Raw genomic sequence first — 22,813 nt, forward strand, 5'->3', positions numbered from 1 at the left:
TGTACGTTACATACACATGGCATTTTAATTATATTTTGCCCAGACCAACCAGTTGGCCCCAGGTTTGCTGTGTGACAACTTGTGGTAATTTAGAGTCACAGAAGACATGGGGCTCTGGATACTTGAGTCACTTTTCTGCTTTGGCTGGTTGGTAAACCAGCCTTGGCTCTCACCAACCCACCAAATAAAACTGTGGGCAGCCATTTCCAGCAAACAAGATCAGACAAATCCCATATACATATATAGTTGGAAAAAATCTACCTATCCCCAGCTTTTCATGGCATCATTGCACACCACAGCCACAGGGAGGGAAATAACTGAGTGAACCCTATACACACTTCGAGAAAGGACCTGGGATACCTGTCTGATTTTTCTGTGGGGAGTTAGTAGGTTCAAGCTGTGTTTGGTGTGGATTTGTATTCATAAGGTGGCCAGAGACACAACTCAGATGGGATGTCCACGGTGCTCTGTGTCTGCTAGATGAGTAGGTAGGCACCTGTTTCCAATACAGTAGCCATAACAACTCAACATTGAGTCAAAAATGTAATGTGGACACACCTCTTGAGGAACAGAGTCTACATGTTGTCTGTGAGCAGGACACAGCAGAGACATGTAGGGGAGGGCCGCACCAAAAGATTTGTGTGATGTGTATTTCTTATTGTTGTTGAAGTTGTACTTTACTCTGCTATTTCCATTTTCCATTTTTACTTCTACTCCACTACATTTATTTTACAGTAACTTCATAGATTCTCATATTTTACAACAAAACATATGAGTTTATAAAAAATTATGCATTGCTATTGCAGCAGTTTAAAAAATTGTGCTTAGCCTATGCTGTCTAGAAAAAGTAACTTACTGGTAAGTGCTACCAGTGATGGAAGAAGCATTCAGTCCCTTTACTTCAGTAAAAGTAGTAATTCCAAAAATATTTAATTGCAAGTAAAAGTCCTTCATTCAAATGTTTTACTTAAGTATAAGTACAGATGTATTATTAGCAAAATGTACTTAAAGTATCAAATGTAAAAGTACTCATTATGTAAAATTGCTCCTTTTACAGAGTTACATTATTGGATTATTTATATTGATGCATTGACCGGTAAACATTAGTTGGCCGAGAGGGAGCTCATTTTTACTATTTTATATACTGTTGGGTGGTTTAAATCACATAAATGTAGTGGAGTAAAAAGCACAATATTTCCCACTAAAATGTAATGGAGAAACCATAAAGTAGCATAAAATGCAAATGCTAAAAGAAAGTACAAGTACCTCAAGACTGTACTTTTGTACAGTACTTGAGTAAATGTTACTTTCCACTACTGACTGCTATTACATAGCCTACTGTACTTTGTGTTTGACTGAGGAAGAGACAAGTGGAGCGCCACTGTCCCCTACAGATTGAAATCGGCGGTTGCCGACAGAGCACGGAACCGGTTTCCGGACAATCCCGAACACCTACGAAGACAACCTCCCCTCTTTTTCCCTTCCTCCCTCCCTCCTCCCCTTCACGCCTAATGTTGCTGTACCTCCAACCCTCCCCCCGTATCAGAGGAGTAGAAACAACAAGCCGCCATTTTGTTTGTGCGGACAGACCGTCAGAAACAGGAGGAGATAACCGAGAGAAGGAGCGACTCCGGCAGCCGACTGCAGCCGCTCCGGGAACCGCCGCGGGAAGAAAGAGTGGCGAAATCCTGTCCGTTAGTGAAGAGAGAGAAAGCATCGCCAAAAGATAAGACGTCAGTGGAGGGAAAACCGAGGCGGTGATATATATGCGTGCATGAGAAGGAAATACTCCGAAAAATCCAAGGAAGGGGGTGTTTTGCGGAGCGGAGACAGAGGAGAGGCGGAAGAGGGCTATATATTATCATAACGAGGAAAAACCTGCGAAAAGGGGAAAACATCAACATGAAAAATCATTATGTGTCCGTCGCGGAGGAAGGAAAGAGTCCGCATAGACAATTATATAAATAAATTGCTGCCGGGCAGAAGGGATAGGTGGAAAGAAAGACGGGTTTAAAGAGAAGGGGAAAATTGCCAGGATCAACACGAAGGGGGGCATTCTCCATCACAAAGAGTCAATGAGAGGATTTTGTCAGCCCAAAATTTTGTAGGGGGGTGTCAACATTAGTGTGCCGATCTGAAGCTTTCCGCTTCCGAAATAGCCATAATTTCTTAGCAGTCCGCCGTCAATTTTTATCACATTTTCGCCTGTCGCCGTAGCTGTGCTTTTGGTTAAGGTCTTGCTTTTCCTCCCCACTTGCATTGCCAAGACGTCCTATAAACAGTTTGTGACAGGTATATGTTTTGGAATATTTTGTCAATCTTGTCATTATCTGAGATTTCAAGTGTTTAAACCAAGCGAAAACCGGAGGAGGAACCTCTCCTGGAGCACAAGATAAGTAACCCGCTCAGATCGTCCTCTGCAAAATAAAACTAATTGGATCAATCTGACTGCCCGGTGATTGGCAATTCGCGCTGTGATTGCCCTCAAGAACTATTCTGTCAAAGAAATAAAGTCTGCATCCGAATCGATTGCACAAGAGGAGTGATTTTATTTGACAAGATTTTCGATTTTCAACCTTTGCCACCCTTGCTGACTGCAATAGGCATAATCGCGTAAAAGGGTTGCAACAACCAAATGTGCAATACGAGTCTTTCTGACCCAGTGCCTTGCATGGTCAAACACTAAGTGCACAGTTTAGTCAGCATGCACATGCAAATGAAAATTCATGCATGGACATATACATCCGTAATAGATGTTCTTTTTATCTGAGTAACTGCAAGTGTGGGACTCCAAGTGTTTGCATCTTTCTGCATAAATGTTATTCAGTTACTGTTAAGCCAATGCAAGTTTTTTTTTTCTCAGTATATCACTTGAGAGTACCATTTACGCTTTAATTGTATTTTCAAACTACTGCTGGTGGCCTCCACACACCGGCTGACTGCCTTTTTTGTAACGTAAAGGAATCGGTGGCATTGGCAACAGAGAGAGATGTCTGGTCAGGTGAGGGAAACGGTAAATGCAACCGAGGGTCTCATAACTGTTGCATGAGAGAAGGGCCTCCAGAAGTTGACACAGGAACACTCTGGCGTGTGTCTTTGGATCCAAATTATCATTTTCGTGCCCTGGCCGAGACTCTCCACTGGAGCGTTTCAGACCTGAAATACCGGATTTCTCCGCCGACTATGGCGGACAGGACTGAATGCAGCACGGAGGACGGATCTTGGGACAATTTTTGTGTCGCAGAAGAGGCTACATGAGGTTGTCAGAGGGCCGCACGCTTGCCTTTTTTGCCGACTCCACCTCCCCACCTCCTCCTGTTCAAATCTGTGAAGAAACAAAATCTCCGACAGGGGAGGGGGACTGATATCTGCAGAGAGGAATAAACCGAGAGGGAGAACTGTGAGGGAAAGAGTTCAACATTGCTGTCTTCTCCCCTACCGTCCCCCGAGCGGTGGGGGACCGATCAGAAGCATTTCTTAAAGGGATAAGGAGACGCAAATAAGGGAAATACGTTTGCCCTCCGTGGATCTACAGCATTTTTTTTAATTCGTCAAAAATATGGCCGATAATGTCCTGGAGTCCGGCCCGCCTTCAGCCAAGAGGCCCAAGCTGTCCTCTCCAGCTCTCTCGGTGTCTGCCAGTGATGGAAATGGTAAATATATTGCATGCATTACTTATCTGGAGATAAAACTTAAACTAGCTTCGACTGTTTGTGTTTTCATCGCTGGTCAGTCTCGGAAGTCCCTGTAGAGTTGCACAGCAACTTAGTTGGTCTGACACTGAGTTGCTCCACTAACTAATGCTTTAAAATATAAATATATTCGTAGTTTGATTTAAAAGGGGTTAGTCTGAAAATTTGGATTGCTAAAGACGAAACACGATGTAGTGCTGGCGGCAGGAGCAACTTTCCAGCAGGGATGTTTTGATGTGTTAGCCTCAACACGCTAACTAGCTACTAACTATAAGATCCACCTCCAAACAATGGAAGAGTCGAGTCACCCCAGTTTGCTTCAAGTTGTCTTGTTACTTTAAAAAGTGAATTAATTGGAAACACGAGAGCACATACAAATAAAACAACAGGCTTCATAAATACTCCGTAAACATAGAGAAGAAATTAGCGTTTCCAAATTAGCTTTAGGAGAAAGTAACGGTAACCGAGCGAGCTAGCTAACTAACTAGCTAGGTAGATAACCGGACCCGGCTCAGCTGGCTAGCAAAGAAAATAAGTGATGATTAAACAAGCTAAACCGTATTGGCCACCAGATAAACTTTTTTTCTACGTACTAACCCTTTCTGTAGTTGCAGCAAAAATGTTTGGGTTCATGCATTTAGTGTACCTAACGTGTTGTTAGCCGATACTCTGCTTTTAGTGGACTATTGTATACCAGCTAGCTATTGTTCGACACTTCATTAAAGTTGCGCTAAGCGTTGTTGTCCAGACGAAGATGTAACTAGCTGCGTGTCCGTTTTAACTCTGTAACCGCGTTTAAATGAAAGGACAAAATCAGCCGCCGTCTCTGAAATGTCGTCTTTCGTGTCTTTTGTTCGAAGGCTTTCAGTTTCTCAATTGTAGTAACGTTACCGACGAAGCCCATTCTTGTTCAGCTTCCATTGTCTGACTGCACGGTGACACTGCGCTGCACTTTTCCAGTTTACTTTTCTAAACTATTCAACCCTTATCCCAAGCAGACCACTTGAATGCCTTTCCTGTTGATAGTGAATTAGACTATTACTGCAAACTAATTCATTTACACATGTGGAGCAAGAAACTGGAAACTGTTTGCATCATCTCCTCTTGTTGCATCCTGTTGTAACGAGACCCAGGGAACCATAATGATTTAGGTGAAGCTGTTTTCCAGTGGGAATTATTCAATCAATAGATATTACAACAAGAATAACAATTATTTATTCACTAACACAAAACACAAAAAGTGTGTGCTTTTTAGTGTCAACCATACAAAGACTGGAGGCCACACCATCAGCTCTCCAACTGTGTCAGAAAATAAATTAATTAGAATTTCAAGCTTGATGTGCAAGTTTAATTCCCTACTGTATCTGGGCTCCTAATACATTGAGAACAGAGAGTGAAGAGAAGAGGCAGAAAAGGGTGCAACTAGTCTCGTGCATTAATACTGGCACAGCATATCTGCATCGATTTTCAGAAGAATTTAGTGAGATGTTGAACTGCCAGAAGCCATCTTAAAAAGTTAGAAGTGCAAGTTATGTTTTGCGTGGGGAACAACTTGGTATGTGACAGTTTAAGTATAGACATTACTGCCTTTTCTGTATCACATTGGATTAAAGATCTACTCGAGAAAATTATCGAGTATACTGAAATATGTTAAAATCTCAAACGACTTTCCCTTCAATTGGTCTCCTGTCACTGTGGATATGACTTCTGCTGCCTTTTCTGTTTCATGCTCTTGCACCACGTAACTGTAGATCCACTGCACACACCTACCTAGGTACTGTAGTGTTTACCCCTCTGCGGCTTCTCACCCTGACCCTGCTGCATTCACTCTCCATGTTTGGCATCCCATCAAACCACAAACTGATGCCCAGGAGAGAAGTCCAGGTTGTAAGAGGCAGCCACTACCGCACTGGCTGTCTAGCTATGGGCTTCAGATTAATGGTTGATAGTTTTCAAACTAATGTCAGAACTGTATCACACTTAAGACATGTGAGTGAGTTAAATTATTCTTTAAAACATGTGGCTTTATGTAATGCAAATGTAGTGAATTTCCTGAGCTGTCAACCTTGTGAACCAAATCTTTTTCTAGTTGGTAAGATTTTTGTTTCTTTTCCTTTGTGCCTAGATTTTGGTTCACTCTTTGACCTGGAGCATGACCTCCCAGATGAGCTTATCAATTCGTCGGACCTGGGGCTGACCAACGGAGGGGATGTCAGCCAACTCCATACCAGTCTTGTAGGGCTCGGAGGAGGGATTGGTTTGGGAGGCCAGGATGCAGCTGCGAAACACAAACAACTGTCTGAGCTCTTGCGCGCTGGAGCACCAGCACAGCAGGGTGGCCCTACTTCCAACAGCACAGCACCCGGGGCTTCCATGGGGATGATGGGGGGTGTCAGTGTCTCCCCTGGTGGACCGCAAGGCATGCCCTCCCAGGGCCAGCAGCAGCAACCTGGATTAATGCAGCAGGTTGGGATGGCACTCAATCGGGCAGCTGCCATGATTGGCGCCCCGAAGGGCAACACTGGACAGCAGCAGCAAGGCCTGATGGGGGGGCAGGTGATGAATGGCTCGCCGAGAATGGGTTACCCTGGCAGTGCAGGCATGGGTAACAATAGTAATCTGTTGGCGGAAACCCTACAGCAGCAGGGCGGTCAGCAAATGGGACCCGGGGGTCAGGCAGGGATGAGACCACAGCCACCCGGAGCACTGAACAAGGTAAGCACACTCAGTGCAGCAGGCCCAGGCATTACAGACACTCTGGCCCGCCAGAAATCGACATCTCAATAGAAACTATTTTATAACAAATGATTAATTGTGGTAAGCTGCAAATTTGAATGCAGGAAATTGAAGTTGTTATAAATGCTGGCCTAACCAAAGTGAGATTTTGGTGCTCTTCCCACACCCGCGTGTAGTTCTCTTCAAATATTAAAAAGATCCTCAGCACTGACATACTCCTTTACATTAAAGATGTTGTGGCATTGTTCAAAGTGAAAGTGAATTCTACTGTCTATTGCAAGTGCAATGTATTGTACCAACGACAACATTTACACAGTTAGCCTCATATATATGTAAAATATTGAAGTTTGAAGTTGGTCTGAATGGAATTTATAATGTAGTCAAGCAATTCAAAAAGGAAGATTCATGGTAATTTCACACAGAAAGCGTTTGATTCAGTTAAGCAGTTGCAGCACGAAAGACAGACACGTCGTTTCAGACCCGAGTGACGCTGTAGACTTTAGTAGTTGCTCATGTGAGACTGCTGTAGACGAGTTCTTCAGAGCAGGTGCAGGAATGAGTGTGGTTATGTGTTGGACCTGCAGCCGCATCATTGTTCGTTCTGTGGTATTGATGGTTAACCTCAGTGCTAGTCAATATGCCACAACGGTTTTGCTCTGAAGGTGTGAAGGCAATACAGCAAATGACTGTGTTAAATTCTATGATAACTAGTAGCATAACTCTTTCCTTTACCACTGTGGTGGTGCACCAGTAAACAGTATTTTTTTAGTGATGTCCTGTGGTTAAAATATACATCAGTAAAGTGTATGTATTATCCATGTTCAATGCAGATTGTCCTTGTTTTACTCAAAGACAACTGTGCAGTTCAAGAAGTTATTTTCACTTAAAGCTCAGATGTAGGGATGAATTCTATATCAATCTATTGGTCACATAGCAACAATTAACATGTCACTTCACATTGATGCTGTGCTGCTGTTGAAATACAGACTACTTTGGCCAGATACTGAAGTAGCTGAAAGTACTGTAGATTGGATCTGACACCATAGTTTGTGGTAACCTTGTTTGCAAAGTAAAAGTGGCATTTAGATCGTGTCTGTGATATTAATTTATTGTGGAGAGAAAAGTAAGGTCAGGAGAAAGAGGGACTGTTGGACCAACAGACAGTCCAGTGTGTAGTTGGATACTATGTTGTTTTTAAACTCATGTAAGATGACATTGTAATATCTCCCATATTTCTTCCTTGAATGTTTGAATATCAGTTGACTGGCTGCCTCAATCATGCTTTCACAGATCATGAAAAGTAATTGATTTGATCTTCTAAATGATTTACTTCCTCCTCATCCTTTCTCTTTTCCTTCTCATTTCCTCTCACCCTGCTCTCCAGATGAATATGATGGCCAATGCGGGCCCCTATGGTGGTCCGTACAGCCAGTCTGCTGGCCAGGGGCTGCCTGGAGCAGGGCTGGGCCCACAGCTCCAGAATAAACCGGGCATGCCCAACAATATGGCCGCCCAGTTCAACATGGACAAGAAGGCACCACCGGGTCAAGGCATGCCGGGGATGGTAGGATTTGTTTATTATCTGTGCAGGTGGATAAAGTTTGTAGCCCAAAACAAATTATTTTTGTAACTTTCCATGTGTTGACAATGTTGACAATCCCGCCCTCTTCAGTGATCGGCCAAGTGTGTGGAGGTGAAAAAATTAGGCGGGATGTGGACTTCTCAATCTAGCTTTTTTTTTTTAATTCTTCACACAACTACCTCTATTACTTCGTATGTGTAGAAACAAGTAGAACACACCCTCTGTAAAACAGCAGGCTGTTTGCAACAGTTGTAAACACTTTTGCCTTCAGACGTGATCTGACAATATGTCAACTAGTTTGTTTCTAGCATAACCCCATCTCAAGAGGCTGATCACTGGTAACCTCCAGGGAGTCAGTGCAGGACCATCACTCAATGCAAGAAAAAGTGCTAACACACCTGTGTGAATGTAACATTATCTTCACTGTAGAACTCAGATTTCACATGAGGCCTATACTCACAATACCATTTTTCTATGTGCCTTTGTGACTTAATAAGGATATTATTATGTGATAAACAAATGATGGTTCATGTAGCCATCCATGTGAATGGAAGAGGCAAATAAACCAGTTTCTCTCCCAACAAAAGTTCAAAGAACAGTGCAGAAAAACATTTTTTTTTAGATTTTCTGATTTTATTGACATGTTTTGGCACGGCACCAGGCTATTTATGCAAGTATCTGCCCAAGTGAACATCCTCTGTAAATGAAACTTGTCCACAAACCATGTAACAGGTAGCATATGTAGCAACTTTGGGCTGCCTCAGGAACGCAGACCTATTCATGGCATTTATCAAGTTAAAACAAGCGATTTATGACACATTTGTGCAGTTAAGAAATGTTGGTGAATCTGACTTGGACCACTTGCATTTTGGAATAAGAATTCAAAAATGTTTTGCATGAGGTTTGTTGTGTAATTCCTGCTTTAGTAGTTGTGGGAGACTAAGGGTTGCCCCCACATCCTTGTTTCATCATTGATCATGGGTCTTCAGGTTTTTTCAGTAGAAGCTTTTTTTCAGTTTAGACTGTTCCATCTTATTTTCTTTTCCCCAATAAGGAGTGTATGTGTGGTGCAGGTACATGGCTACATACCAGTTTCATTTGGAAAAGACTCTTTTACAGACAAATATGAAATTGACAGAGAAATTAGTAACTCGTAGCTTAATTACCTTCAAATAAGCTTACAGATGTTTGAGACGAACTCATAGTCGCAGCTCAGGTTGAGTCCTCTGGTGAATAGGAGGAGCATCATCAATGTGGTTGTCTTTCATGGGAAGGAATTACAATAATCTTCAGTGAAATTAATCCTTTCGAAGTAAAATCAAGACTGCCCTGTCGGATTGCAGTGAGTCACTGTAGGTTATTAACTTCCCTGTTCAAGTAATGCTAAACGAGGTTTCAGGTAATTTAGATTCAGTCTCTCATTACATAGTTTGTCCACCAGAGAGATGTATATTTCAACTGTACAATGTCCGCTTAGTGTGCATCTTTGTCACAATTCCTTAAAAAAAGACAAATCTAAGGGATCTGTATCAAGATTGTTGTTGATGTTATGTGTTTTATGTAAAAATTACTCCCGGTCAATATATGTATCAGATATTTTAAACTCTCATCGGTATCAAAAATCTAACATTGGTTGAGATGTAATTCGAATGAAGTTGGACATTAGGGAGGCACTGATTATATTCAGCCTTGTCAGCTGTGTCACCTGCACTGTTGCACTACAGGCTTGCATTATTTATAATGCTCATTGCTGTTTGTCTGTAATTAAACACAGGCTTTATTTGTTTCGGCCTCATTCATTCTTTTAGGTGGTTTCCCTCTTTTTAATTACAGAATTGCTGGAGGCATAGTTCTGAAATTGACTTCTTGCTCCTGTTATTCACAGAGCTTTTTAGAGTGTTTGATTGTTGAATCATTTAGCAACTTCTAACTCTCAACTATTTTAAGACAAAAGACGTGGCCTTTGCAGCCTTGATGAAAACCTTTTATATGTTCTTTTTGACATTTAACACCTCATCTATATCTAAATACACATGAAAATCTGCCGTACATGTAACCGTGTTGACATTTCTTTTTCCTGACGCAAGACTACAAAGTGTTGGACAAATTGAACATTTAATTGATTTGTTAGCTGCCAAGCTGTGACCAAATTGGTCATTGGAAATGGTCGATTAATACCTGATGAGCAGTCTTTTAAATCATTTTTTCTAACGCTCATCTATGCCCCCTCTCTCCTCTCTGTCCCAAGGCCTCTCAGCAGCAGCAGCCCGGAGCAGTTGGTGGTGTATCCGTCAGCGGAGCAGCAGCAGTGGGAGGGGCCCAGGTTGGGCTGGGTGCCGTAGGGGCGGGTCCCGGCACAGCGCCCCCTACCGCAGACCCTGAGAAACGGAAGCTCATTCAACAGCAGCTGGTCCTCTTGCTCCACGCGCACAAGTGCCAGCGGAGGGAGCAGGCGAATGGGGAAGTGCGGCAGTGCAACCTGCCCCACTGCCGCACCATGAAGAACGTGCTCAACCACATGACTCATTGCCAGGCTGGCAAGTCCTGCCAGGGTGAGTCTGTTGAATTATGCTGATTGCTGGTTTTATGGTGTGCGGTTTAGATCATAAACACTAGGCTGTGTTTAAAGTTGTCATGTATCTGTAGCAATTCATTTTTTCTTTCTTTTTTTTGTTGCTTGTTCTTGTATGTTGTTTATATCCCTCTTAGTTTGCCTCCCAGTTTTTTGTTGTATCAGAATGAGATATTCTCTCTCTAGTTGGCTGTTCTACTGTTATTTTTTCTCATCTGGACATAGTTTTATTGTACTGAATGACTCATACAATAACTTTCTTAGTCTCTGGCTTCTCTCTCTTCCTTTTAAGTCTTCTGACTGTTTTTCTCTTATCCATTTCTTGTCTCATTATTCATCTCCCTCCTTCACTCTGTCACAATTTCTCATTTCACTTGTTCTCCCTCTCTGTCCCTCTTCTCTCTTTTTCACTTCTCTTCCTGTTTCTCAAACCGCTCTCCCTTTCTGTCTCTTCTCCGCCAGTGGCACACTGTGCCTCATCCAGACAGATCATCTCTCATTGGAAGAATTGCACACGACACGACTGTCCTGTATGCCTGCCACTGAAAAACGCTGGAGACAAGAGGAATCAGCAGTGTAAGTGTTTCTCACTCTGTAGCAGTGTGTGTCTTTGAGTCTTATTGAATTATCACACATTATACTATGATATGATTGAGAATCCTGTAAAGTACATGACAGTAGACTCAGATGCTCATCCTTTGTTATGTCTTCCCCCCTTTCTCCCATCAATCCTCTCTTCCCCCTCTCGTTCTCTTAAAAGCTCTGGTTAACAGTGCAGGAGTGGGTTTGGTGAACTCTTTAGGTTCAGGGGTGCCTGGTGGACAGTCCAACACTCCAAACCTGAACCCTCCCAACCAGATTGACCCCAGCTCCATAGAGAGGGCCTACGCTGCTCTAGGCCTCACTTACCAGGGCAACCAGATACCACAGCAGTCACCACAGGCCAACATGCCAAACCAGGGGCTGCAGGGCCAGCCTGGGATGAGGACCCTAAACACTATGGGTCAGTTTGTAATGCCATTGTACATATCACAAATGATATGGTAACCTACTGGGTCTATTTTCAAGTGCATCTGAAGGTTTTCATCAGGTGTCCTCACTATGTGTGAAACTTAAGTAACATGACAACATGGATATGAATGGCCTCCTTGATCTCTACCAGTGTCCTCTGACTCATGGTTGATGACTTTAGCACCCAAGTTTGATTTGTATTGCAGTGGATAGGTTCACTGTCACATTGTAGGTTTAATATTGTTTATGATACTTTCCTACTGTGCTAAACAAGAAAATGTCCAGCCAACGTTGTATCACAGCAGTTCTTTGGCTTGAAAATGCTCGATTTGAAGATGCGTATTATATCAGCACAAGATATTGGTTACAGAAATATTGTTGTCAGTATTTCCCTTTTTAAAAACCACATCCTTCAAATTCTCTAACTGTCTTTTTCCAGGAGGAAACTCTATGGGAGTGAATGGTGGAGTGGGCGTGCAACCCCCCAACCAGCAGTCCACCCTGCTGCCAAACGCCATGTTACACAGCAACATGAATGCACAGAGGTAATACTGCTTTTCATTGGTCACAGCTATTTACTTTTTTTTTTTAAGTAAGGCTGTTGTCTTATAACAGACTTAAACTAAGTTGAAATTAGTTCTGTATTGGCTAAGGTCTTACTCCTCCCCTCGCTTCTTGTCTGTCGTTTCCCGCAGTTTGATGAATGATGTGGGGAACCTGGGCTCCATGCCCACGGCAACTCCTCCTTCTGCTGCAGGCATGAGGAAGTCTTGGCATGAAGACATCACGCAGGACCTCCGCAACCACCTTGTTCACAAGCTGTGAGTCTGCTGTGTCCTGCAAGCGCACCCAAAAATATCTCACTATGGGCGGGAGCGAATTAAATTTGAGTATCAGAGTTTTCAGCGCTGGGTGTCAATTGGGTGCCGCTGTCCTTAATTTAATTGTAGCTGTGTGTCCTTTCTGTTTGTGCATGTGTGAGAGCAGCGTGCAGGCCATCTTCCCCACTCCTGATCCAGCTGCACTGAAGGATCGGCGGATGGAGAATCTGGTGGCTTACGCTCGAAAAGTAGAGGGAGACATGTACGAGTCAGCTAACAGTAGGGTAAGAAACACACGCAGAGTGTACAGTATTGTGGTATGACCATCAGTTTCCAGTTAACGGATGAGGAAATAAAAGTGTTTATTTTATGCACTGTTGTGATGTACTGTGTAACAACCTCCATCCCTCGTGTTGCATCCCCTCTAGGCGGAGTACTACCACCTACTGGCAGAGAAGATCTACAAGATCCAAAAGGAGCTGGAGGAAAAGAGGAGGACGCGACTCCAGAAGCAGGGCATGATGCCGGGCCAACCCGGCTTAGCCTCCCCAGGCCTCCCGCAGGGGCCTCCCAGCATGGGACAGCCGCCCATGGCCCCGGGGCAACCCCTTAGTAAGTAAACATAATGTTTTTACCTCCCTCATACACTTCTCTGTGTGTGCGTAGACACACATGAATTCATGAATACATACTGCTGGCATTCAAATAATAGAAAAGGAATATGACTGCTCAGCTTTTAGATCAGTCATGTTCATGTTGCCTGGCATGTATCTATATACATAATACTAAACACTGCTCAAATGATTCAAATCTTCAAGTTGAATATAGGTCATGAACAAATTAGTAGTAGTAAAAGAGAACACTTCAGTATGATGAAGTTTGTTTGCCCCACTCTACAGTTTTTCTCACCTGTCAAACATTTTTTAGTTAAGGTCTGTGGTTTTACTGGTCTTCCGTGATCCTGAAGACTACTAACTACTAACTCTTATCACCCTATCAGATGGTCCTCACGCTGATCCGTCCATGGTCCGACCAGCTGGACCCAATCAGATGGTCAACAGGATGCAGAACCCAGCAGGTACGTCTCTAATAAGTGAAAATTACATTATTACAAAGGCTTGTAGAGCAGCCAGACTTGCAGAAAGGTATTATGATGATCTGTTCAGCGGGCTCACTAGTTTTCACCATTTTGCGTTAGCAAAGAGAACAAGTAGCCTTGTAGGTTTACTGATAAAGCAACAGGGCATGCAATGAGTCAGACTGACCCCTCACTGGTTTACAAAGCACAGCCTGTTGTGCTTATACACTGTGAATTCCAACAGATCATTACTAATCAAATATTTTAACCTTTTCCCACGTTCAAACAGTAGTTTGACTCTCGAATAAAAAGTGACGGTCCTAGGGTGAACACACCATGGATGCTTTTGTTCTCCTTACCTTTCATCCTGACATGCCTCATTTCTGTCCTTTTTCTCTTCTAGGGTTGAACCAGTTTGCTCAGATGGGGATGCAGTCGATGGGTCAGAGGTCGACACCTCCTCTTCCTCTTAATGCTCCAATGAACCAGGTTGGCATCCCTGTCACCACCTCTGTTACTTTGGTGTTATATGAACTTCATGCTTGAAAGTTACAGATAAATATTTTTCCAAAATTGATACTCAGGGGTCCTAAAGATTAAGATGTTGTTGTTTTCCTAACCTAAGCACTATGAGAAATCTCAGCTTGATCGGTGTGGAGAAATGTACACAAAAGGCAAAGAAACCGAAAAAATCCGAAGAAAAATGTTTAGTGTATTCAAGTTCACATTTGCATAAAAAAGACCATTCAACTTTTTGACATCTTTTATATTACCATTGGCTGAAATGATGAATGACCTCACATGTCCCTTGTTGTCTCGTTTCCAGATGGGTATGGGGGCTACAAGAATGGGTCAACCCAATGCCGCACAGTTACAGAACCAGTACCTCCCTCCAGGCCAGTTTCCCGGGTCCAGTCCTGGACGGGGTTCTGGTCCCGTTGGCATGAACCAGCCAGGAGCACAGACGGCTGTGCCACCGGTAAGGACTAAGTGATAGCACCTTGTAATGTAAAGATGAGTTTGATTGCCAAAGTAGAGAACGTATGTGATAAAGAAATTCAAACATCTCTTCAGTTGGATCTGGGAGACCTGCGGAATGAATACAAATGAAAATGAAACACAGCATCCACTCTCACAGCAGCTTTGCGGGAATTGATAGATAGTGATGCATACTGTATAATTAACTGAACTGTCTTCTGATATTGGCACATAATTCATGACTGCTGTGAGAGATAGATCACAGTTCTTTATTGGCTCTATCTAGAAGTTTTAAGACTGATTATTTGTGCTTGTTGGCAGTCTTCCATATTTGATTAATTCGCTCTATACATTTCAAACAGAGTAAAAGTGTTATGACTCAGACGTTCCAGAGTTGTGTACCTGATAAAACCTTTCTCCATAGTTTGTCAGACAGATGTTCTTAATTGATTCTCCCATATTCTGTAGATCCATCTTTTGCTAAGTTTTTATGAAGAAGATTTCTGTTGTAATTAAAAAGAGCAGAGACCCCTGGCTTTCTTTCTTTCTTTCTCTAACCTCTGTGTCCGATCCTCTGTAGCAGAACCAGATGTCAACGCCGCCCTCCCTCCCAGCGAGCAGCCCTGCAGCACAGTCTGCCTCATCTGCTCCAGGCCCCGGAGCCCCCCCTGGAGGCTCCATGGGGTCTGGTGGTGCCAGTGGTGCTGGCTCTCTACCCAACCTGCCTCCATCTTCCACCCAGCCTAACTCGTACCCTCACTGCCCACCCATCCGAACAAACTCCCCCTCACCGGCACGCAGCTTAACGCCTCAACCGCATCAAACGCCCCCTACGTTACCTCGTTCTCAGACCCCACAGCCACAGACTCCCAGCACACCCCAGCTGCCCCCTCCACAGCACCCCCAGCAACAGCAGCACCCCCAGCAACAGCAGCACCCTCAGCAGCAGCAGCAGCAGCAGCAGCAGCAGCAGCAGCAGCAGCAGCAGCAGCAACAACAACAACAAGCTTCGCAGCAGCAGCAGCAGCAGCAGCAGCAACAACAACAACAAGCTTCGCAGCAGCAGCAGCAGCAGCAGCAACCGTCTGTGCAGGCGGTGAACTCTGAGAAGCCCAATCAGCTTCCGCAGCAGACGCTTGGGGGTGTGGCTTCCTTAGGCCCCCAAGCAGGTCAGGCTTCTTCGGTGCCTACACAGAATGCTCATGTGCCATTGCAGCGGCCGCAGACCCCAGTGAGTAGATCACCTTTCTTTCTTAACTTTGCTCTCTCTTTTCCCAACTTGTTTTTCTTCAACCACCTGTTTAAGCCTTATTCAATGATGCTCTTGGCTTCCCACTCACCCAGGTTCAGTGAGCTTTCAGCTCCAAATTGCATGAGGCACTTGATCCCTGTCATACTTGCATGCAAGCCTAGTTCTTCTGTCATTTCCTTTTACTCACAGGTAAAAATAAACACATTGCATGACCAAATTAAAATGAAGGATGTGTCAATTTCAAAAGAGGCTTTTTAGAATTGGATGATCAGAAAGTCCTTGAATTGGATTATAAAACAGTTGTGAGTGTGGGAACCCAACAAATACAAAAACTAAATGTATCCTTTTTGTGGATTCTAACTTGACATTTTTAAACCTCACTCTATCTCTGTGCTTTTGCCACAGCTATCTCCAAAGCCTTCTCTGACAGCAGATGGTCAGGTGTCCTCTCCAGCCTCGATCAGCAGCAGTACGGATCCCAGCTCCCAGCTCGCCCAGACAGACGGTCCTGCTCCCAGCCAGGAAGATGTCAAAATGGAGGTGAAGAAGCAGGAGGAGGACGACGACGACGACGAAGAGGCTGAGGGCCAAGGAGAGGGCAAGGGGAAGATGGGAAAGGGTTTACCTGACGTGAAGACAGAGGAGAAACCAGAGGTAAAGTTGTCTAAATTTCTGGCCTAAAGGGTTTGGATTTTAGTTTCAATATAGTTTTTTAGGTTTTTCTTTATATTCAGTTTTATAAGAATCACATTGATAAGAAATCATTATACTGACACTTTAATCTTCCTCTCAGATAAAGAAAGAGAAGCCGTCAGGAGATGGGTGTAAAGGCGAGCCCATGGATACATCTTCATCCTCTGTGTCATCGTCGGTAGCAACAAGTGAAGACAAGAAGCCGGAGGTGAAGAAAGAGCCCAAAGAGGAAGATGAGGGGCCAGGGTCAGCGGCCTCCAACAGCTCCCCAGCCAGCGCTCAGAGCAAGAAGAAAAGTACGTTTGGAATCTTCTTGTTGATTAACCAGCACCATTATCTGCACAATGATGTGTGGGTTGAGTAGGCAAAAAAGTGTACTAAAGTCAATGCACTATTACTAACAAGAACTCAAGAAGTAAAAATGGTCATTAAAATAATCTCTTGACACACCAGGATTTAAAATTTTGCTATAAAGTCAATTCATTCCAGTGCAATTGTGGCGATTAGAGGATCTGCTCGAGGGGGAGAAATGAATCTGCTCAAATGTTCCACGTAGAGTTCATTTTTGTTGAACTTTGACGTGAATTTGCATTGTTGACCAATAGCAAGCCACCTTGATAGTGCTGATCTTTGAGGGGACAGAGAGTCCAAAATAGAGAAAGCCATCGTAGCGTATTAACTGTGTTGCACCATCAGCTTTTATTTAACCTCCTCTGTCGGAGTATAAACTGCTCCACAAAGAGGAATGGTTTGCAGAATGTAATTAGACGGGAGTCGAAGGTACAAATACGTCTTTTGAAACAACTGTGTGAGCGGCCGAGCTAAGCTTGCAAATGATCAGTTGGCAAACTCATTAGCTTGAAGAGCTTTATTTTCCCTCTTCAGTAACTATTCATTGAATGAAATGGTGTGCAATTGTGAGCAAAATGCCAGGGCGAAGTAAACACAAACAGCAGAGAGAAAAAATAGTCGCCAACTACAGCAGTTCACCAATTAGCCCTGTGAATAGTTACTACATCACCAATCTAACTATTTTACGTGGACGAGCAAATGTCACTATTTGGTGTGACGGCTAGAGTCCAGGAGTGTCTACTGAAGAAATTACTTGAGTGGTGAGTAACCTCCATAAGTAAACTGAAGGTGCTGCTGCAGACAGCGTATGATGACACCAGTGCCTTTTGGTTTTCCGACCTACATGGCAGCAGGGTCGTGATGCACTAGCTCATCAGAAAAGTACCGCTTTTATCACATTACCTCCCCAGACGGATGCATCTCAGCGACTGTACCTCAATGCTTAGCACACATCAGACACACCACACAGAGATTAAGGCCATCGTTAAGTGATGCAACGCTACATGATCCTCAAATGCAGCAGAGAAGAGAAGCTGCTTTACAGTCTGTACCCCTGCCTCTTCTTCTCTTCTCCCTCTACCTTCCGTCCCTAAATCTCTTTCATTTCTCATTTCTAGTCTTTAAGCCGGAGGAGCTGCGTCAGGCTCTGATGCCCACCCTGGAAGCTTTGTACCGGCAGGACCCCGAGTCCCTTCCCTTTCGTCAGCCGGTGGACCCCCAGTTACTGGGAATACCCGTACGTATTCGAACTAGTAACAAAACTAACCTGGTAAGGGACTGCACTGGCTGCCATTTTGCTTCAACTCCTCTGAAAACGTAGCTTTTGTTTTGTTTGTTTTCCTTTTTTCATCTTTAATTTTTTTCTCATAGTTGTCATATTTTCTGAATTTATTTTATATATCTGCTTCCAGTTTCTTTAATCTTTCAGTTGATTTTTCTCCCATTGCATGTTAGAAGTTAAGAAAATTAGATTTGGAAGTTTGTGTGTATGTGTGTATATATGTGTGTGCGTGTGTGTGAGTGTGTGTTCTCTTTTTTGAAACTTCTTGTCATTTGTAAATCAAAGCAATGACTCTTATGAACATTTGGCTTTACTTTGATGGAACTGTAGCGAAGGACACAAAGTAAATGACATATGCAAATCAAATATAAAACAACATTGAAAGTTTGGCAGAGTAATTACAGATTCTGACATTGAAATTTAAGTATTTGTGCTGACAGCTGTTGTAGATTTGATTTTAATTGATTTGTAGACCCCCCCTAAATATAACAACCTAAAAAACAATTCAATATTATATGACCCAAGCATCCATCAGAGTATTATACCTAATTAATTAGTAGCTGTTTGTCTTTCTTGGCACTGCAAATACAATAAGGAGACAATAATGGAGACATGTCATCACTATGTATTTCAAGGAAGAACACGATTTGCTTTAACAACAGTTCATGAGCCAATTGCTTTCATTTATCACTTTTAATTTGTTTGACTTTTGCCTTTTGACATCAAATTTTAGGTTTTTAATTTGAATTATGATTTTTGTAGCTTTCATCCTAGTATTCCATTGCTAGCTTTCTAGTTCAGTTCCTCACCAGTAGTAGTGTGTCGGTGTTCAGGTGGGCAGTGTGTAGAGGTGGGACAATACCTTTACCCTCATTGCATCCAAATTAGGAGGGGGAAAAGAGTACTTGATAAGACTCAGTATGTATTTGCATACAAAAAAAATCATTGTTGTATTGAAACCCGAGCGACAGTGTCCGTCCTCCCACTGCCTCATGCAATATGAAGTTAAGTAAAAGCCATTTTTAGAGCAGTGATGAGTGAGCACCAGGCTATTGGCTCACCTCTCTTCAGGAACCTCCACAGTCAAGTGATGCAACTTTCCACTGTTGTATAATCATATAACACCATTTGCAGATAAACATTCAGCCACTTATTGAAAGTCTAAGTTTCTCTCAAACCAGTGGGATTTCTAAACACTGCAGTGACATAAATTTGGCCCTGTAGGTTGATATGGTAATGTGCATCATTTGTTTGTTCATGTGAGTGGTTCCATTCAGAGATGAGGGTCTGTTTCCTAAATCTTGTTGCCATGGTGACACTGAGATGGACCCTGCTCTTTGAAACTCATACGTCCTCTTTTTTTGGTTGAATCTCCAAAAAGTCTCTCTTTTCCTCGCCCTCCTCTCCGCTCCTTTCACAAATGGCGCTTCAGTTTGAGAAGAAGCGGAGGGCAGACGACAGGAAAAGAAAAAAACGACTTGGAGACTCATCCGTCCCTCTTACATTTGCTTCACCTCAGCACTGTTGGCTTTAACTCTGCCATCGTATCGCCACTCATGCTGCTGGCGTTGTTAATGCCAACCACTATGTTGCTAAAAACAGTAAATCTCTGTCTGCCTGTTGCTGTTGCCACTGCTCTGTTCTTCTTGGTTTTGCACCCTAATCGCTTCCTGGGCCTGAAAGCTTTGTTTGCTTTCAGACTACAGCAGAGAGCCGTTCCCCCAGCTGTAGGACAGTGTTAAGCACTTACAAAGACAAATTGATATATATAATGATCTTCACAAGGCTTGGCTTCAGTTGCAATAGGATATGTAAAATGCAATGCTCATCTGTGGCTAGTTTTTGAATGTGAATGAGCAGCAGAGGACCAGACAGACTTGTGGCGGTCTCCTGGTCCCTGTTGGCAGTACAGGGACCTGACTTTATATGTAGGGTGCAAAGCAGAGAGCTGGAGGGCAGAAGTTGTCATGTCTCTCTGTTTGCACGCGAACCTTCTTCTCTGCAGCGCTCAACAACATTGTCCCCCTGCACCCTCTTCTCTCCCTACTCTGGTCCCACCTGGTCGACTTCATCACACCTTCACCTGACGACCACAACGCTGATGATGATGATGATGATGATGATGATGATGATCATACTCTTCTTCCCCATCTCTCTCATCTTGGTCCCTCGGACGACCAAACCCTCCCACTATCTCGCTGCTCTCTCTTCTCTCCCTCCTCTGACCTTTCTCAACTCTTGAACTTTACCCCAACCTGCCACTCAAATCTGGATGGCGCCCCTTCAAACCAGGACTACTTTGACATCGTGAAGAACCCCATGGACCTGTCGACCATCAAGCGGAAGCTGGACACGGGACAGTACCAAGAGCCTTGGCAGTATGTCGAGGACATCTGGCTGATGTTCAACAATGCCTGGCTGTATAACCGCAAGACGTCCCGCGTCTACAAGTACTGTTCCAAACTGGCTGAGGTGTTCGAATCGGAGATCGATCCTGTCATGCAGGGCCTTGGATACTGCTGTGGGAGGAAGGTGAGGCCGGTGTTATTGCTTTTCTAAACTCAAGTGCTCTCAGGCAAGGAATGCTTCCCTCAGTTTGTCTTTTTTTTTAGCTACTTTATGTTCAGGATTCGGTTTTAAAGGAATAGTTCTGTAGTGACTTTTGGGTGTGACTTTCGCTTGCTGTCAGAGTTAGATATGAAGATTGATACCACTCATGTCAGTACGGTAAATATGAAGCTGCAGCTGGTTAGCTAAGCTTACCACAAAGACTGGAAACAGGGATAAACAGCTAGCCTGGCTCTATACAAAGGTAACAAAATCTGCCTAGCAGCACTGTTTAAAGATCACCAATTAACACGGGGTATCTCGTTTGTTTAATCTGTACAGAAATTGAAATGTTAAAACAACAATTTGCCATTTCTTGGCTGGGGGCAGTAACTTTCTGGGGTCTGCGGTGGTTGCCTGGCAATATAGATTGGAAATAGATTAAACACACAAGGTATATAATATGTTAATTACAGAGTTTTATAGATGCTGATCGTTTGATTTTGTCACCTTGAGACAGAGCCAGACTATCTGTTTCTCTTTGTTTCCACTATTTATACTAAGCTAATGGTTTAGGCTAGGTGTGACCACATAAATGCAGTCAGAGAAGTCATACAAGCATGTAAGTGTGTTTTGAGCTACAAGTTTGTCTTTGTGGATCTTACTACTGCATGATTGTGTGAGGAGTGTATAGCTCAGAGGTGTCATTTAGTCAGTTTATGTCCAACAGGTCTTCAAAACTACTTTTTTCTTTTTGTCTCTTTTATTGTTACAGTTTGAGTTTTCCCCCCAAACTCTATGCTGCTATGGAAAACAATTATGCACCATCCAACGTGACGCTGCTTATTTTAGCTACCAGAACAGGTAAGGGCTGTCGGCACATTGGAACACAAGCACCCACAGATTACAGACAAATTCAGAAAGCGTAGTCGACATGTAGACGCTTGGCTGTGAAAATGCAGCCAATGAGACCAGCTTGTATGTGTCTTGTTGTATTTTGCACATTGACAATATTTCTTACCGCATAGCATCAATCAGTGCAATCACAGATGAGTTTTAATTTGGCTTCAACTGGTTACCCTGGCACCATCTCCATCCTCATAGTTCACCGTTTTTAATTTTCATTATGTTGTCATTCATAAAGTGGGCTCCTGTCTTCTTCGGCACTTATTCTTTATGTGTTGCACTATTGTTTAGTAAATGAACATGCACAACACATGGCGGCTTGCATTTTCTGATATTTACTTGCATAAATAGAGGGAAGAAAGGAAGGTTCCCACTTTATGAATGAACTGAAAGGATGATGGGTCTCTGTTGCTTTACCATTTGTTTATTTTCTCCTCATCCACCCTTTCATGTTCGGAGACTCGTATCCTCACTCCCTTCCTCCTCCACAGCTCCTAGTGGTCTCTCATGTTGCTGTAATGTTGTTGTTGTTTACCACTGGACGTCTGACGCTAATCTTTGCTTTGCCTTGGCTCTCTGTCCTCTGTTGGTTGTTGACATCCTGTCCGTCCCTCCCTCCTCCATGTCCCCCCCCCCTCTCCCTCTCTGTCCCCTCCATTGTCTTTGTCTGACCTGTAACGATTTATTTCACGCTTTTTTAATATTCATTTTGACTTCCCCCTCCCTCCCCCTCCCCCCCCTTCCCTTCTCTCCCTCCTTTTTTAACGCTTGTGATGTCTGCATTGGCCTGTTTTGGTGTGACCAATCATCCACTCCAAAATTTACGCGCAAAATCAAAACACCCGCCCACACAAAAACCCTGCATCACGATTGGCTGCTTCCTCCTGGCGACGACCTACCTTGCCCTCTGCCTCCTCCTGTGTGTCCGCCCCCTGGCCTGTCCTGCCCTGCCCTGATTGGCGGCTGCTTCTTCGTGCCCTCTCTGTGATTGGCTGTGCTGATGGCGAACGGTGTAGTTCACCAAAATATGGGCTTCTTGCTGACAGGTACCACTTCTGTGAGAAGTGTTTCAACGAAATCCAAGGCGAGAGTGTTTCCCTGGGGGACGACCCCTCCCAGCCTCAGACGTGAGTACCATCACACTCCTGCCGTCCTCTCACACACACAGACAACAGCTCTCTGATATTTTCAGCATCAAAGATTGAATGTACCAGCTGTTATTAACTCATTAACGCATGAATTCAACTCTTTAACATTCCCCTTTTATTTTCCCTTTAGTAACTTTAAGGTTAGAAAAATCATCTTATTCCGC

General features: G+C 43.5%; 1 protein-coding gene across 1 annotated transcript in view; it reads left to right on the forward strand.

Annotated features, from left to right (window-relative positions):
• The first annotated feature begins 3,171 nt into the window (after positions 1 to 3,171).
• The window catches only part of ep300b (E1A binding protein p300 b), a 31,190-nt gene continuing 11,548 nt past the window's right edge, over positions 3,172 to 22,813 (forward strand). Inside the window, 21 exon segments of the mRNA XM_070922478.1 lie at positions 3,172 to 3,653; positions 5,818 to 6,407; positions 7,813 to 7,992; positions 10,259 to 10,562; positions 11,045 to 11,158; positions 11,343 to 11,585; positions 12,033 to 12,138; positions 12,289 to 12,425; positions 12,544 to 12,698; positions 12,843 to 13,026; positions 13,415 to 13,492; positions 13,896 to 13,981; positions 14,319 to 14,471; positions 15,051 to 15,373; positions 15,491 to 15,701; positions 16,128 to 16,376; positions 16,516 to 16,711; positions 17,885 to 18,036; positions 20,341 to 20,580; positions 21,371 to 21,459; positions 22,518 to 22,628. Coding sequence (XP_070778579.1) covers positions 3,560 to 3,653; positions 5,818 to 6,407; positions 7,813 to 7,992; positions 10,259 to 10,562; positions 11,045 to 11,158; positions 11,343 to 11,585; positions 12,033 to 12,138; positions 12,289 to 12,425; positions 12,544 to 12,698; positions 12,843 to 13,026; positions 13,415 to 13,492; positions 13,896 to 13,981; positions 14,319 to 14,471; positions 15,051 to 15,373; positions 15,491 to 15,701; positions 16,128 to 16,376; positions 16,516 to 16,711; positions 17,885 to 18,036; positions 20,341 to 20,580; positions 21,371 to 21,459; positions 22,518 to 22,628 — 3,995 coding nt within the window. The 5' untranslated portion in view covers positions 3,172 to 3,559.

Source organism: Enoplosus armatus, chromosome 17 (genome assembly GCF_043641665.1).
Source record: "Enoplosus armatus isolate fEnoArm2 chromosome 17, fEnoArm2.hap1, whole genome shotgun sequence".
Classification (NCBI taxonomy): Eukaryota; Metazoa; Chordata; class Actinopteri; order Centrarchiformes; family Enoplosidae; genus Enoplosus; species Enoplosus armatus.